Here is a 12,316-nt window from a genome sequence, read left to right as displayed (position 1 = left end):
GTGGAGTTTGCATGTTCTACCTGTGTCAGTGTGGGTTGGTGTGTGATAGTCTGGGGACCTGTCACCCACTTTTAACCTAGTGTCAGCTTGGATAGGCTCAAGCTAGTGATGGCCAAATGAAGCCTCGTGAAGCATTTTCTTTATTTTCTGAGCCCACTAGATGGCACTCATGGTTTAAAGCGAGAGGCTCAAAGAATGGCAATTCAGTGTGCTTTCAACCTTTTGTTGAACAAAAAGCGCCATCTAGTGGGCTCAGAAAAATACAGAAAATGCATCATGAGGCTTCATTTGGCCATCACTAGCTCCAGCCCCCCCAACAGGACAAGCTTACGGAAAATGAATGCCTGAATGAATCAGAAATCACTATTTGCCTCAGAGGGCTTACAACATACAACACCCTAGGTCCTTGGATCCTCACAGAGGATAAGGAAACACCAGTGAAGCCAGTGAAGTTGCTGGAGAACAGGGGTGATATGATCTATGGAGGGGGTTCTAGTGATGACATGGGCGGCTGAATTCTGGACCAACTGGAGTTTATGAAGACACTTGAGAGGGAGACCAAAGAAGACAAAATTGCAATAATCAATACAAGATGTAACCAAAGAGTGAACGAGGATAGCGGCGCTCTGAGGTGTTAGTGACGAGCGAAGACGCTTAATATTTCGTAGATAAAAGTATGTAGACTGACTATTGATGTTGGCCTCAAAAGACAGTGTACAGTGACAGCTGTCAACGAGCTGTCACCTGTTTGTGGCTCGGCTGATGTGAGGAATCTTCAGCTGAGCAAAGGATTGTGGGTCAAGCTGGCTTGCATAATGCAGAATACAACCAGATGTAGTAGAACATCCTGGTATTTTTGGCATACTTAATTTGAAATACAATGTATCAGGACGCACTAAATATTTTTCTGGCATACTATATAGGATGGTAGAATGGGTACTGGAACACACAGGGAGACATAACTCCCCTAACAGTGCTTAAAAAATGCCACCACCCTCTCCTCTCTAATAAATAACGAACAGTCCCTAAGCTTACAGAGACAATATCGCATGTATCACATTTTAGACTACTGTAAATCATCATTAAATCATTTTTACATTAACTGAATTAGCGGAACTTCAGCGAGGCCAGAAAAAGGAGAACCCATTTCCACAGGGGTGCAAAATTTGTCACAACATGTAGACGTCACATCCGCTGTACCGCTGCTGAAGTTCGCAGTCTGAATTGCTATGCCTGTTACTGAGGGATAAAGAGACAGAAACACGGACCTTTAACTCTCAGGGACAGCGTTGTAACTTGCGTGGTTTTACGGCTGTGGTGAACCAGCGAAGACTGAAGATGTTTTCCATGTCAATGACTGTTCAGCCACAGGTAAGAGAGCAGGAAACGTTAGGCCGAGCTAACGTTAGCATTGTTGTTGTTTTGGTTTCAACTCCGGTGAGTTAGCTAGCGAGCTAATTTAACCTTAGCTTGTTCTCTTGTGAGACAGACCACTGTCGACCTCTGATGGTTTGAAAGTGTTACCTTCACGTCAGTGGACACTGTGTCAATGTTGTTATCTTTCTGTTTATCCAGTAATAAAGTGAAATAAAGTGTGTGCGGACCGCTGGGAGAAGTTTAAGCTAGCGTTAGCTTCGCTTCAGTGTGTCCTTAGCTGTCAGATGGGAAACTGCGTCAGTGAGCGACATGTTTGACCACTGACTGCATATTCAAATAAAAAAGCAGTCCAACCAACTTTTCTACCAATAAGCGATAAGCACCTGTATGTGGCTGTCTTTTTATTTAGAGCTAGGTATAAACTTGATTCAGCTCAACACCAGCTAGCACCAGCTGTACTTTGCCTGTGACTGCTGACAGTCTCTATGTAAACTGCCTTCAGGTGACCTGACAAATAAGGTGCAGGTTGACAATCATAACATGTATGATAGCTGTCATTGTGTCTGTTTGATCACAGGTGACTGTACCTCTGAGCCACCTCATCAATGTCCTGCACTCTATGAAGAGCTCAGTGGGGAGCAGCAGCAGCAGTGCCACCTGCAAATCAAGAAGACACAAGGAGCATGTCTCAGACTCAGAGCTACACCGCACAGAGGTATGCGTTAGTAGGACACAATCTGTAATGGCTTGTGTGTCAAGTCAGCGACAGTGTGATGCTGCACTTAGTTGTGTTCATTCTCCCAAGTAGGGGTGGGTGATATGGCCCTTAAATAATATCAACATAAGAGAGCTGTGAGCGTCACGTAGGTTTACATTACTAAAGGTTCAATCACTTGATGACACCGACTCCTGTGTGCACGGCGAGAGAGGAGAGGGAGAGACGCTGTGCTGCTGCCAGAGGAGCCGCTGAATGAGTTCCCTCTGAGCGGTAAGTCACTAAAAGAGTCTGAGAAGTCCGGGGCTGTTCATAAAACATTAAGGACGCCACAGTTTATTCCACACTACTGAAGCTGCTCCTCTTTGTGGAACCACCACTGTTCGCCACTATCTGATGTATACTGTCTTGGTTCATCCTGTCATAGAGTAGAAGGTCAGTGTGGGTTGGGCTGATGGGGAACAAGGGAAACTGATATTACACTCTTCCTCTTCTCACTTGTATGACTGCAATGGTGCTTCTCCTCCCGTATACAAACAATAAACAGTCGATCACAAAATGGTATTATGTGTTTGTGTTTACAGCCCCTGTGGAACCTGCGTGAGCTTGGTCTGTCAGACCTGGGAGCACAGCAGCTGGATGAGCTGGTGAACAGCATGTTACCACGCTTGAGTCCACAGGAGGCGCCACTTCCATTGGGTGGACAGACAGCCTGGAGGACATCACATCTTTCTACGCACTCCTTTTACCATAATAAGCATGGTGAGAATGCAAAACAGGCCTCCAATACTGCACCTTGTACCACTTAAATAGATGCTCGACTCCTCATCATTTCATTTCATGAATGAATGAATACAGCATGCCAGGACTTCAAAATATGCAATAAGTCTAAATATGGTGTTTCACTTGACTGCTTAAAATTGCAGAGTTTCTCTTTAGTGGAGGCAGTAACAGCATCTGTCTCAAGCTTCTTTCTTTTAAAAAGCAACTCGGGCCTCTGCGACCACTTGTTCCTAAAGGTATCTCAGAGTTAACAGTTACACCGTGTCCTCTGTTCCCAGGTTTCTCATGTGGTGCAATGCCGATGTCTTACTCCAGGCTGCACCCTTCACCTCTTCAGTCCGTCTGCACAGAGCTGCAACACTGGCCAGGTAACTGTGCATCACTGTGTCATAGTTTACTGATCAAAAGCTTTGTATTCAGTCACTACTAATGAATTACTAGAGTTGGTTTGTATGTTATTTAACAACGAGATTTTAACAAATATTCCAGTTAATTGTCAATATTTTCTTTGGTGTCATTTTTTATATCTACATTGCAAATTAACCAGTAGCAATGTCTATGCTGATCTAGTAAAGTTAAGTGCCGTGGAAACATGGTCAGCTTTTTAATCTGATTTTTAAAATCTTTTTGGATATTTTAAGTGTTTGTCCCGAGCCGAGGCTTTAAAACTTTAAAGAGCAAAACCAGACGACTGCAGTTAGCCCCCGACCGCCCCCTGGAATCTGAGGGATTCACACCATCTTTTATGAAGGTCAGTACTTCTACATGTTCACATGCTTAACATGCATAAAGCTGGAGTAGGCGGTTTAATATCAATCCTATCCCATTATAAGCTTTAAGCATATTGTAATTCAAGTGGTCTGAGAGAACGCTAGACTTCTGTTCCTCCACTGAATCATGCAAGAAAGTAAAATTGAGGAAAAGTTAGCAGTTTGTGTTCTTCCTAGCCTGAGTCACCAACAGGCCTGTCAATTTATGACTGAAATATGTTTGTTCTTATTTAGTGAGCTAATATTATGAGATTTACAGCTATGATAGCAAACTAATTGACAGCAGCATACGTTGTCTGACAGCAAAATAAGGGACAGGAAACTAAAAATGAAGGCGGAGCAGATGCACCTTAAGTTTTCAGGTTTACGAAGCGTTTGTAGTCTGATGGCCCTGAGAGTGAAGGTGTGATAAAAGTGAAGGTGTATTCTGGCTTCGTGAACACAGCTGACCAACCTTACCTTGTGCTGCAGGGTTTCCTGACGCGTGACAAGGGGATTGAAGTTGAAAGTATAGACAGCCTGCTAAAGACCAAGAACTTACCTGATGGCCAGCAGGATGCTTTCAAGAGGGGCTTTGCCGAGGGTTTCCTGAAAGCCCAAGCCCTGACACAGCGCACACAAGGCAAATTTTAATACAAATCTCAAAACCGTTATTCTGTTATGAAGATTTAAACAGTACTGATGTTTATTTTTCCTGTTCGGACTGTTCAGACTCTCTCAGGAGGACTCGTCTGATCCTGCTGGTGCTGCTTCTTGTTGGGCTTTACGGTATCTCCAAGACCCCCTTCATATCGGGTAAAGGCTCCTTTTCTCCTCTAAAGCTGCTTTTTAATTTCATGTCACACATGAAATCACCTGCGATATGTAAACATTTTAATATATCAAAACATTGATGTTAACAATAAAGCTCAGCATTTGCCTGCTAAACTAATCGATGCATACTGAACATGCTTTAACTAGTGCTGCAACTAATGATTAGTTTCACAGTCAATTAATCTGTTAGTCATTTTCTTGATTATTCGTTTAGTTGTTTGGTCTATAGAATGTCAGAAAGTGTTGATCTGTGTTTCCCAAAGCCCAAGATAACGTCCTCATATGTCTTATTTTGTCCACAACCCAAAGATACTCAGTTTACTTTCACAGAGCTGTAAAGAAACCAGAAAATATTCACATTTAGGATGCTGGAATCAGATTTTTTTTTAACCTTTTTTCTTTAAAAAATTACTCAAACTCATTAATTGATCATTAAATAAGTTGCAAATTCATTTAATAGTTGACGATTAATCCATTAATCTTTGCAGCTCTAGCTTTAACCTGACTAAGCTTGGTATATTTGAGCCATTTTCTGCTCTTTGCTGTCAGTAACAACAACAAATTCTAACCTGCAGTGTTAAAGCATTAGACCGTATATGCAATCAGATATGGTTCTTGAGTAATGCTCAGTAACAGGCAGTGTGTGTGTGTGTGTGTGTGTGTTTGTGTGAGTTCATTAACCGTGCCATGCAGTGTGATTTCGAACTTTAATCTAACCATTTTGGATAGTACGGTTCCGAACCACATCAGGCCTGGACTCTGCGGTGGACCCTGTTCAGATGAAAAATGTGACCTTTGAGCACGTCAAAGGGGTGGAGGAGGCCAAGAACGAGCTGCAGGAAGTGGTGGAGTTCCTGAAGAACCCACAGAAGTTCACAGCCTTGGGAGGAAAGCTGCCAAAAGGTAGGGCTGTCTTTCACGATGCATTTTTAAGATGGACGAAAAGCTTAGTAGTTTTTGTAAATTCTTCACTCCTGTGTTATAGTGTGATGACTTTTCAGCTGCACAATTCCATTCAGGGATCTGCTTTATTTTCCTCATGTCCTCCTCCTCGTCTCTCTCCACTTTAGGTGTTCTCCTGGTTGGCCCTCCGGGGACTGGAAAGACTCTACTGGCCAGAGCAGTGGCAGGAGAGGCAGATGTGCCGTTCTACTACGCCTCCGGGTCCGAGTTTGACGAGATGTTTGTTGGAGTGGGAGCCAGCCGCATCAGGAACCTTTTCAGTGAGATTTTTATTATTTTAATATCAAAATCGACCTTTTCATTTCCCCTTCACTTCCTCAGAAACCACTTGAGAGTGTTACGTTTAATACAAGGGCATGATTGTGGAAAAAACAGTCATTATAATTGTTGTGCTGAATGTTTGTTTTACTGCTTTTTTCCAGGGGAGGCTAAAGCCAATGCTCCCTGTGTGATCTTCATCGATGAACTGGACAGCGTGGGAGGGAAAAGGATCGAGTCTCCCATGCACCCTTACTCCAGACAGACTATCAACCAGCTGCTTGCTGAGATGGATGGGTAATGTCTTAAACTATCTGTTGTATTTTAGTTGAAATTAAAGCAAAGTTGGCAGGTCTTCTTGGCAGTATGGTGGGTTTGCAATGCACATGTGCACAGTGGGTGTGGCTAATGTGGTTAAAATCTTCTGTCATGATATATGTAATTATATATTGTGATATCGTAAATTTGAAGAACTTTTAATGAGAAACCACAAAATAGCCATATTGAAATGTGTTTCCTTGGCTCATCTAGTAAAATAAATATGTGACAAATATTACCTACCCTTTAGTGCAGTGTGGCCTGCATTTGACGTAATTAACTACAGATAATAAAGAACAGTCTCTAATCACTAATGCATACAGTACAGTTCAGAGTTGGTCCACACATAAAAAGGGAATAATCAGAGTATTTAAATTGCTGTGGTGAGAAAACACAACAGAAACAGTGTCCACAGGTCCTTAAAAAGTCTTAAATTCAATGTTACAACAATAAGGCCTTAAAAGTCATTGAATAGTCTTAATCTTGAATTTGAATTTGTGAGGTCTTAACTACTACAGACATTTTATCTAATTTCATCTATTAATTTTTTTAATTTCTTTTTGTCAATCAATCAATCAATCAATCAATTTTATTTATAAAGCCCAATATCACAAATCACAATTTGCCTCACAGGGCTTTACAGCATACGACATCCCTCTGTCCTTATGACCCTCGCAGCGGATAAGGAAAAACTCCCCAAAAAAAACCCTTTAACGGGGAAAAAAAACGGTAGAAACCTCAGGAAGAGCAACTGAGGAGGGATCCCTCTTCCAGGATGGACAGACGTGCAATAGATGTCGTACAGAACAGATCAGCATAATAAATTAACAGTAATCCGTATGACACAATGACACACACACACACACACACACACACACACACAGAGAGAGAGAGAGAGAGAGAGAGAGAGAGAGAGAGGCTTGCAAGAATAACAGGGACTTCAGCCATGGATCAACTTGCACCTGAACATGAAGCCCACTTAAAACAAAAGGAGAGTTACTGCATTGCAGACGCTGACCTTCCTGTACCCTGTGATACTGTTTTGTAGGTTTAAACCAAATGAAGGTGTGATCATCATCGGAGCAACCAACTTCCCAGAGGCTTTGGATAAGTATGTTTACCTCTGAGTCTCTTTCTGTCGCCTGTGAGAATGTCATAGCAAAGACTGGACTGCAACCTGAGGCTGTTTTCAGTGCAGCAGCACAGAGTCGTAAGCTGACACAGTATCTGTACTTCACTAACCAGCTGATCTTGTTTTTTCAGTGCCCTGATCCGCCCGGGACGTTTTGACATGCAGGTGACTGTTCCCAAACCAGACGTGAAGGGACGCACAGAGATCCTCAACTGGTATCTGAAGAAGATTAAAGTGGATCCAGGTGTGACATCAGCAACTGTTAATCCTGAATTCAGCCACAATAATGTTTCTCAGTTGCATTATTCTAGTGTATGATATTTTAACCTCTGAAAGACAGAACCAACAACTGTTGTATGCCTTGGCTTGGTTGTCCCGTCACTCTGAACACAAGAAGTACTGGAATTTTTTTTTAAGATGACATCACAGGCTGAATGTTTCCTATTAACTTTGTTTAAACAGTAGTTCAGTCTGGGGTCCAGTCTGACTGTTTTTGAAAACCGTGAGATCCTTCTTGATGTTGTGTGTTATCTCTGCAGCTATTGAGGCCAAAATTATTGCCCGGGGCACAGTGGGCTTCTCTGGCGCTGACCTGGAAAATCTGGTCAACCAGGCCGCCCTGAAGGCAGCAGTCGATGGCAAAGACATGGTCACTCTGAAGGAGCTGGAGTTTGCTAAAGACAAAATCCTCATGGGTGAGTGATGAGGAAGCTTTGCTAGTTGTCTAGCTCTAAACCCTCCACTTAATTGTCTGTATGGTTTTATCCGGCATGGCAAAAGCTTACTTACCATGACTAGGATTACTATCATCAAAGTCATGTTGAGAATGTGGTGATAGCCTTTTTTATTCTTTTTGTCTCACTTTTAATCCTCCTTTCTTAATGAAGTAATTTTATTCTTCTCTTTTCCTCAAGGCCCTGAGAGAAGGAGTGCAGAGATAGACAAGAAGAACAAGCTCATCACAGCATACCATGAATCAGGCCATGCCATTGTAGCGTACTACACCAAAGATGCCATGCCGATTAACAAGGCCACCATCATGCCCAGAGGCCCCAGTCTGGGACATGTAAGGAACCCTAAAACCAATGCACTAAATGGTTTAACTCTGCATGTCAAGCTTTGACACCAGGTCTTGTGCAGACTGTCATTTCTTTACCCACTCTCTCAACCCTTGGATTTTTTTATCCCTCTTCTCCATCCTCCTCACTGTTCTTTGTCAGGTGTCCATGCTCCCAGAGAACGACCGCTGGAGTGAGACTCGCTCTCAGCTGCTGGCCCAGATGGATGTCAGTATGGGCGGCCGTGTAGCAGAGGAGATTATATTTGGCCACGAGTACATCACGACTGGTATGAAAGAAAGAAATGTTTTCACTTAAGAGGTAGAATGTAGTAAACTCTCTGACATCCTCTGACATGAGGAAAGGTGTTTTGCAGGCTGCAAATTTAAAAAGGCAACATGTAGCACCTTTATCGACCACAGGAACATTCCCCACTGACTAGGAACCTTTTGAGGAAGGCAAGAACCAGGGTCTAAATTCAGTTTCGTAGACATTCTTTGGCCTCCCAATAGTCCCTGATTGGGTGTAGTACTTTGTGAAGAACAGAAACTTTCAGGGTGGGTTTTGCATTGGCGACTGTCGCTAATCGGTCAAACACAGACAACGCTGCTGCTTCAACTTGTGAACCGCTTCATTCATAAAACAAGGAAGTACTTTCGTATCAATTTAGAACCATTTTAGGACAAAGGGAGCACATTTTTCCTTGTTTGATAACGTCACAAGTAAAGTGTGTCTTTGCTGTCTGCTTCATGACTCATGACTAGTATAATTTCTTGTCCAGGTGCATCAAGTGACTTTGATAGTGCCACAAAGATCGCCAAGATGATGGTGACCAGATTTGGAATGTGTGAAAAGGTACACTAACTTGAAAGGGACTTAAAAAGGTTCATAGTATTTGTACTGCACATGCATCACAGTCATTGTTTCCCCTTCCTGTCCCCCAGTTGGGTGTGATGACCTACACTGACATGACAGCCCAGAGCCCAGAGACACAAGCAGCTGTGGAGCATGAAGTCAGGATGTTACTGAAGGTGGGTGTGATCTTTTATGTTTGGGACAGCTGATGAAAACACAACTCCACCAGCTTTTGTAAAACTGTCTTTTCTCTTGCCGTTCCCAGGAGTCTTATGAGCGTGCCAAAGCCCTGCTGAAGTCTCACACCAAAGAGCACAAGAACCTGGCAGATGCTCTGCTCATGTATGAGACTCTGGATGCCAAAGAGATCCAGTTGGTCCTGGAGGGCAAGACGCTGGAGACCAGATGAAACAGGCAAGGACGGCAACAATCAGGGGGAGTGACAGGGTGGGGGAAGGGGTCAGATTTTAAGAGCTCAGGGGTCATGAAGGAGGGATGGACTCAGTTCATGTGCAGAGAATCAGAGGAGTAAGAAGTGCTCATGTAGGACTATGTCATGTTTTCATGCTGTCACCTTTGTGTAATCGCATCAGTATTCCCAAATATGTAGTTCTGTCATGTGGCACTTAAGACTTTCCTGTGAAAAAGAAAAAAGCAGGTGTGTGTTGCTTGGGTTCACTGTATGTGACGGATGAATGGATGCTGCTCAGGTCACTTTATCAGTTGGTGTGAGGTAATAACACATGAATGTAAAACAGCATCTGGGTGGGATTCTTTTTTTAATGTGAATTGTTGAAACAGGAGTTGAAATTTGGTTAAATTCTGCTCAGCCAAGTCTGTTTAGATTCCTGTTGTGTCAATGGGAAACACTGAGCGGCATGTATGTTAAACCCAAAGAGCTGCGGTGACGTCATTGCGACCAGACTTTAGCGAAATCCCAATTCCTCTGCACAATGTCCCTGTTAATTATTTTTAAAGGTGGCCTTTTGGGGAATGTACTTTGAAGGAGGAAGTGTACAAAGTTAAATTTTAACGTCTCAGCACTTTGGGTAAGCGTACAAAAAGCACTTGTGCACTCTTCGTGTAATTTATTTCATTGACGCTTTGTGTACAGACGGATCAAAAACTGCTGCTCAGCCTCACATAGCATGCAACAAATACAATCTGTGTTTATGTCGTGATAGAGTGTCGGGGTCTTTAGGTTTTTAAGGTTGTCACGTTGGCCTAATTTATTTAAATAGAACAAAATATCACATTTCTTGTAATTGTAAATGAGTGGATTAAAGACTCTTAACCTGTAGATTATTTGGACACACAACAAGGCCAGTTTTCAGTTATTGTCCTTTGGCGTCTTCTTTGTCGTCACATTGAAGCAAAGACATTTTTCACAGTGCAGTGGAAGAAAGATGCCGATATTTATAAAGGAAGTTAAGCTGTAACAAATCCAATTGTGAAGTGACATCCTTGACTCTAAATATGACGTTTATTTAACACAGATTTTGGGGAGAAACTTGCAAAAGTTGCGCCTCTGTAAAAATGTTCAATGTCCCAATTTCCAAGTGACTAGTTACAGCAGCAGCAGCAGTAGCAGCAGCAGCAGTGTACAGTATGTAATCCATATTTTAGCATTTTCAAAGATTTCATTGTAAGTATATCTCCTGTCCATAGTACTACCAGCATATGTTAAACATAGTGTGACCTTTTTCTGTTTTTTTTTCGCTTCTATTTGAGACATTATCTCCTCTGTTAATTGGCCTTGTAACCATGTTAAGCTGTATATATGACTGGGATGTAATGGGAACATTGTATATAGATGTATAGTAATGCTTTTATGCTGAGAACACATTGAATGGCTCTCTGCTGTTGATTGACAGAGTCTCTCAACAATATGATGGCGATGATTGATGAATGTTTGTGCAGCAGAGATAAATAAAATGAAACCCATATTTAAAAAAACAAAAGGAAATGGTCTGTGGGGTCTGTGAGTAGGAGTGCATGTAATGTGTAGTGTTTATTTGTACATACCAGTGAGTAAATTTACAAGGTTCACACTGACATATCAAAACAAAAGATTTAGAATTATCTCTGTTCTTTAGTATGACATTGACACAGAAAAAAAAACACAAAATGAGTATGAAAGTCAAACTGAAATCAAAACCATTTCTAAGAAATTAGTACATATATCTGTGGCATGTGGTAAAAATTGTAATTTCCATATAGGAGAATATTAACTTTTATTTATTTTTCTACCGTGATGGCACTCTCTACATAAATATTTGTAAATGTTCATAAAACCTAAATATTCCTGTTGCTGTGAATTTTTGCTTCCAACTGACAGTGTCACTACCAAGTTTTTACAGTCTGGTTATTTGTTGCTAGTTAGCCTAACTTGCTAACGTCCCCTTTTGGAATGAAAGATGCCTCTCCCACATGTTAATTGTTGTACTGGGACAGATGGCAGACAGTACGTAACCATAGACTGTAAAAAAAAAAAAAAAAAATTTAAAAAAAATGGACGTAACCATTGGTTTAGGGCTGCCCTCTAATAGTTGACAAAACATTAGTCGACTAGAAAGGTCATTAGTCAGCAAAATTTTATCGGTTGCATAATTGCGGGGGGGGGGGGGGGGGGGGGGGGGAAAGAAAATAAAGTGAAACTTGTCAAAATAAATCAAAACCTATATGCGACTTTGATTTGAAAGGGCAGACACAGGAAACAGACAGGAGTCACATTAATTTCCAGGGCTGGTACCTGTGGTTATCACACAGGCTAGTTAATAACATGTCGGGCAGGAAATCCAAAGTGTGGGATCATTTTGAGAAGGTGAAGGATGAACCCAAGGTGATATGTAAACTCATCTTCATTGGTCGACTACAAACATGACGTATCATCTGAAACATGGAAGTAGCTACATGCCCATTAGCCCACAGCGTCATTAACAGGCGGCTCGCTCAGTGTGTGACGTGCACTTGTAGATAAAATATAGGCCTATATTAATGAAGGTTCATTAGGACGGTTTGTATTTCTCTGTAATGTAGCACAGTGTTAACAATGTTACTGATACTATTCTTTCTCACACCTTCAACTCAAACCATTGTGTTGCCCCGCCCAAAATATATAATTTAATAGTTAAATTAATATCATAAACATGGTACCAGGTAACAGCCCTGAAAATTAGGGGCCTTACACATGCTGTCTTTAACCGCCTGGAAAATACGAGGTTGAGCGCTGGGTGCTACTCTTGTGCCTTTTTTGTGCCAGGTTTCAAGAACG

General features: G+C 41.9%; 1 protein-coding gene across 2 annotated transcripts; it reads left to right on the top strand.

Moving 5' to 3' along the window:
- The first annotated feature begins 1,188 nt into the window (after positions 1-1,188).
- yme1l1b (YME1-like 1b) lies at positions 1,189-11,008 on the top strand. 2 transcript variants are annotated; one of them, XM_050032958.1, is made up of 18 exons: positions 1,189-1,371; positions 1,955-2,092; positions 2,677-2,854; positions 3,154-3,243; positions 3,517-3,626; positions 4,117-4,267; positions 4,357-4,440; positions 5,209-5,361; positions 5,529-5,681; positions 5,844-5,976; positions 7,046-7,108; positions 7,261-7,373; positions 7,669-7,824; positions 8,044-8,195; positions 8,350-8,476; positions 8,969-9,042; positions 9,132-9,218; positions 9,308-11,008. In XM_050032958.1, exons 1-18 carry the CDS (start codon positions 1,339-1,341, stop codon positions 9,449-9,451), a joined length of 2,139 nt encoding a protein of 712 aa, XP_049888915.1. In that variant the 5' UTR covers positions 1,189-1,338; the 3' UTR covers positions 9,452-11,008. The 2 variants fall into 2 exon arrangements, with proteins under 2 accessions (XP_049888915.1, XP_049888914.1); XM_050032957.1 differs by having other exon boundaries at positions 5,188-5,361.
- The last annotated feature ends 1,308 nt before the right edge of the window (positions 11,009-12,316 follow it).

Source organism: Epinephelus moara, chromosome 21 (genome assembly GCF_006386435.1).
Source record: "Epinephelus moara isolate mb chromosome 21, YSFRI_EMoa_1.0, whole genome shotgun sequence".
NCBI lineage: Eukaryota > Metazoa > Chordata > Actinopteri > Perciformes > Serranidae > Epinephelus > Epinephelus moara.
The sequence above is the reverse complement of the archived record's forward strand: the minus strand, read 5'-3'. Positions and strand labels throughout refer to the sequence as shown.

What these genes read in the sequence shown, in the direction of transcription:
- yme1l1b (XM_050032957.1), top strand. Translation starts at nt 1,339, where the DNA reads ATGTTTTCCATGTCAATGACTGTTCAGCCACAG. An exon ending in GGGAGGAAAGCTGCCAAAAG is followed by an intron (nt 5,362 to 5,528) that starts GTAGGGCTGTCT and finishes TCTCCACTTTAG; the next exon opens with GTGTTCTCCTGGTTGGCCCT. An exon ending in GAGGCCCCAGTCTGGGACAT is followed by an intron (nt 8,196 to 8,349) that starts GTAAGGAACCCT and finishes GTTCTTTGTCAG; the next exon opens with GTGTCCATGCTCCCAGAGAA.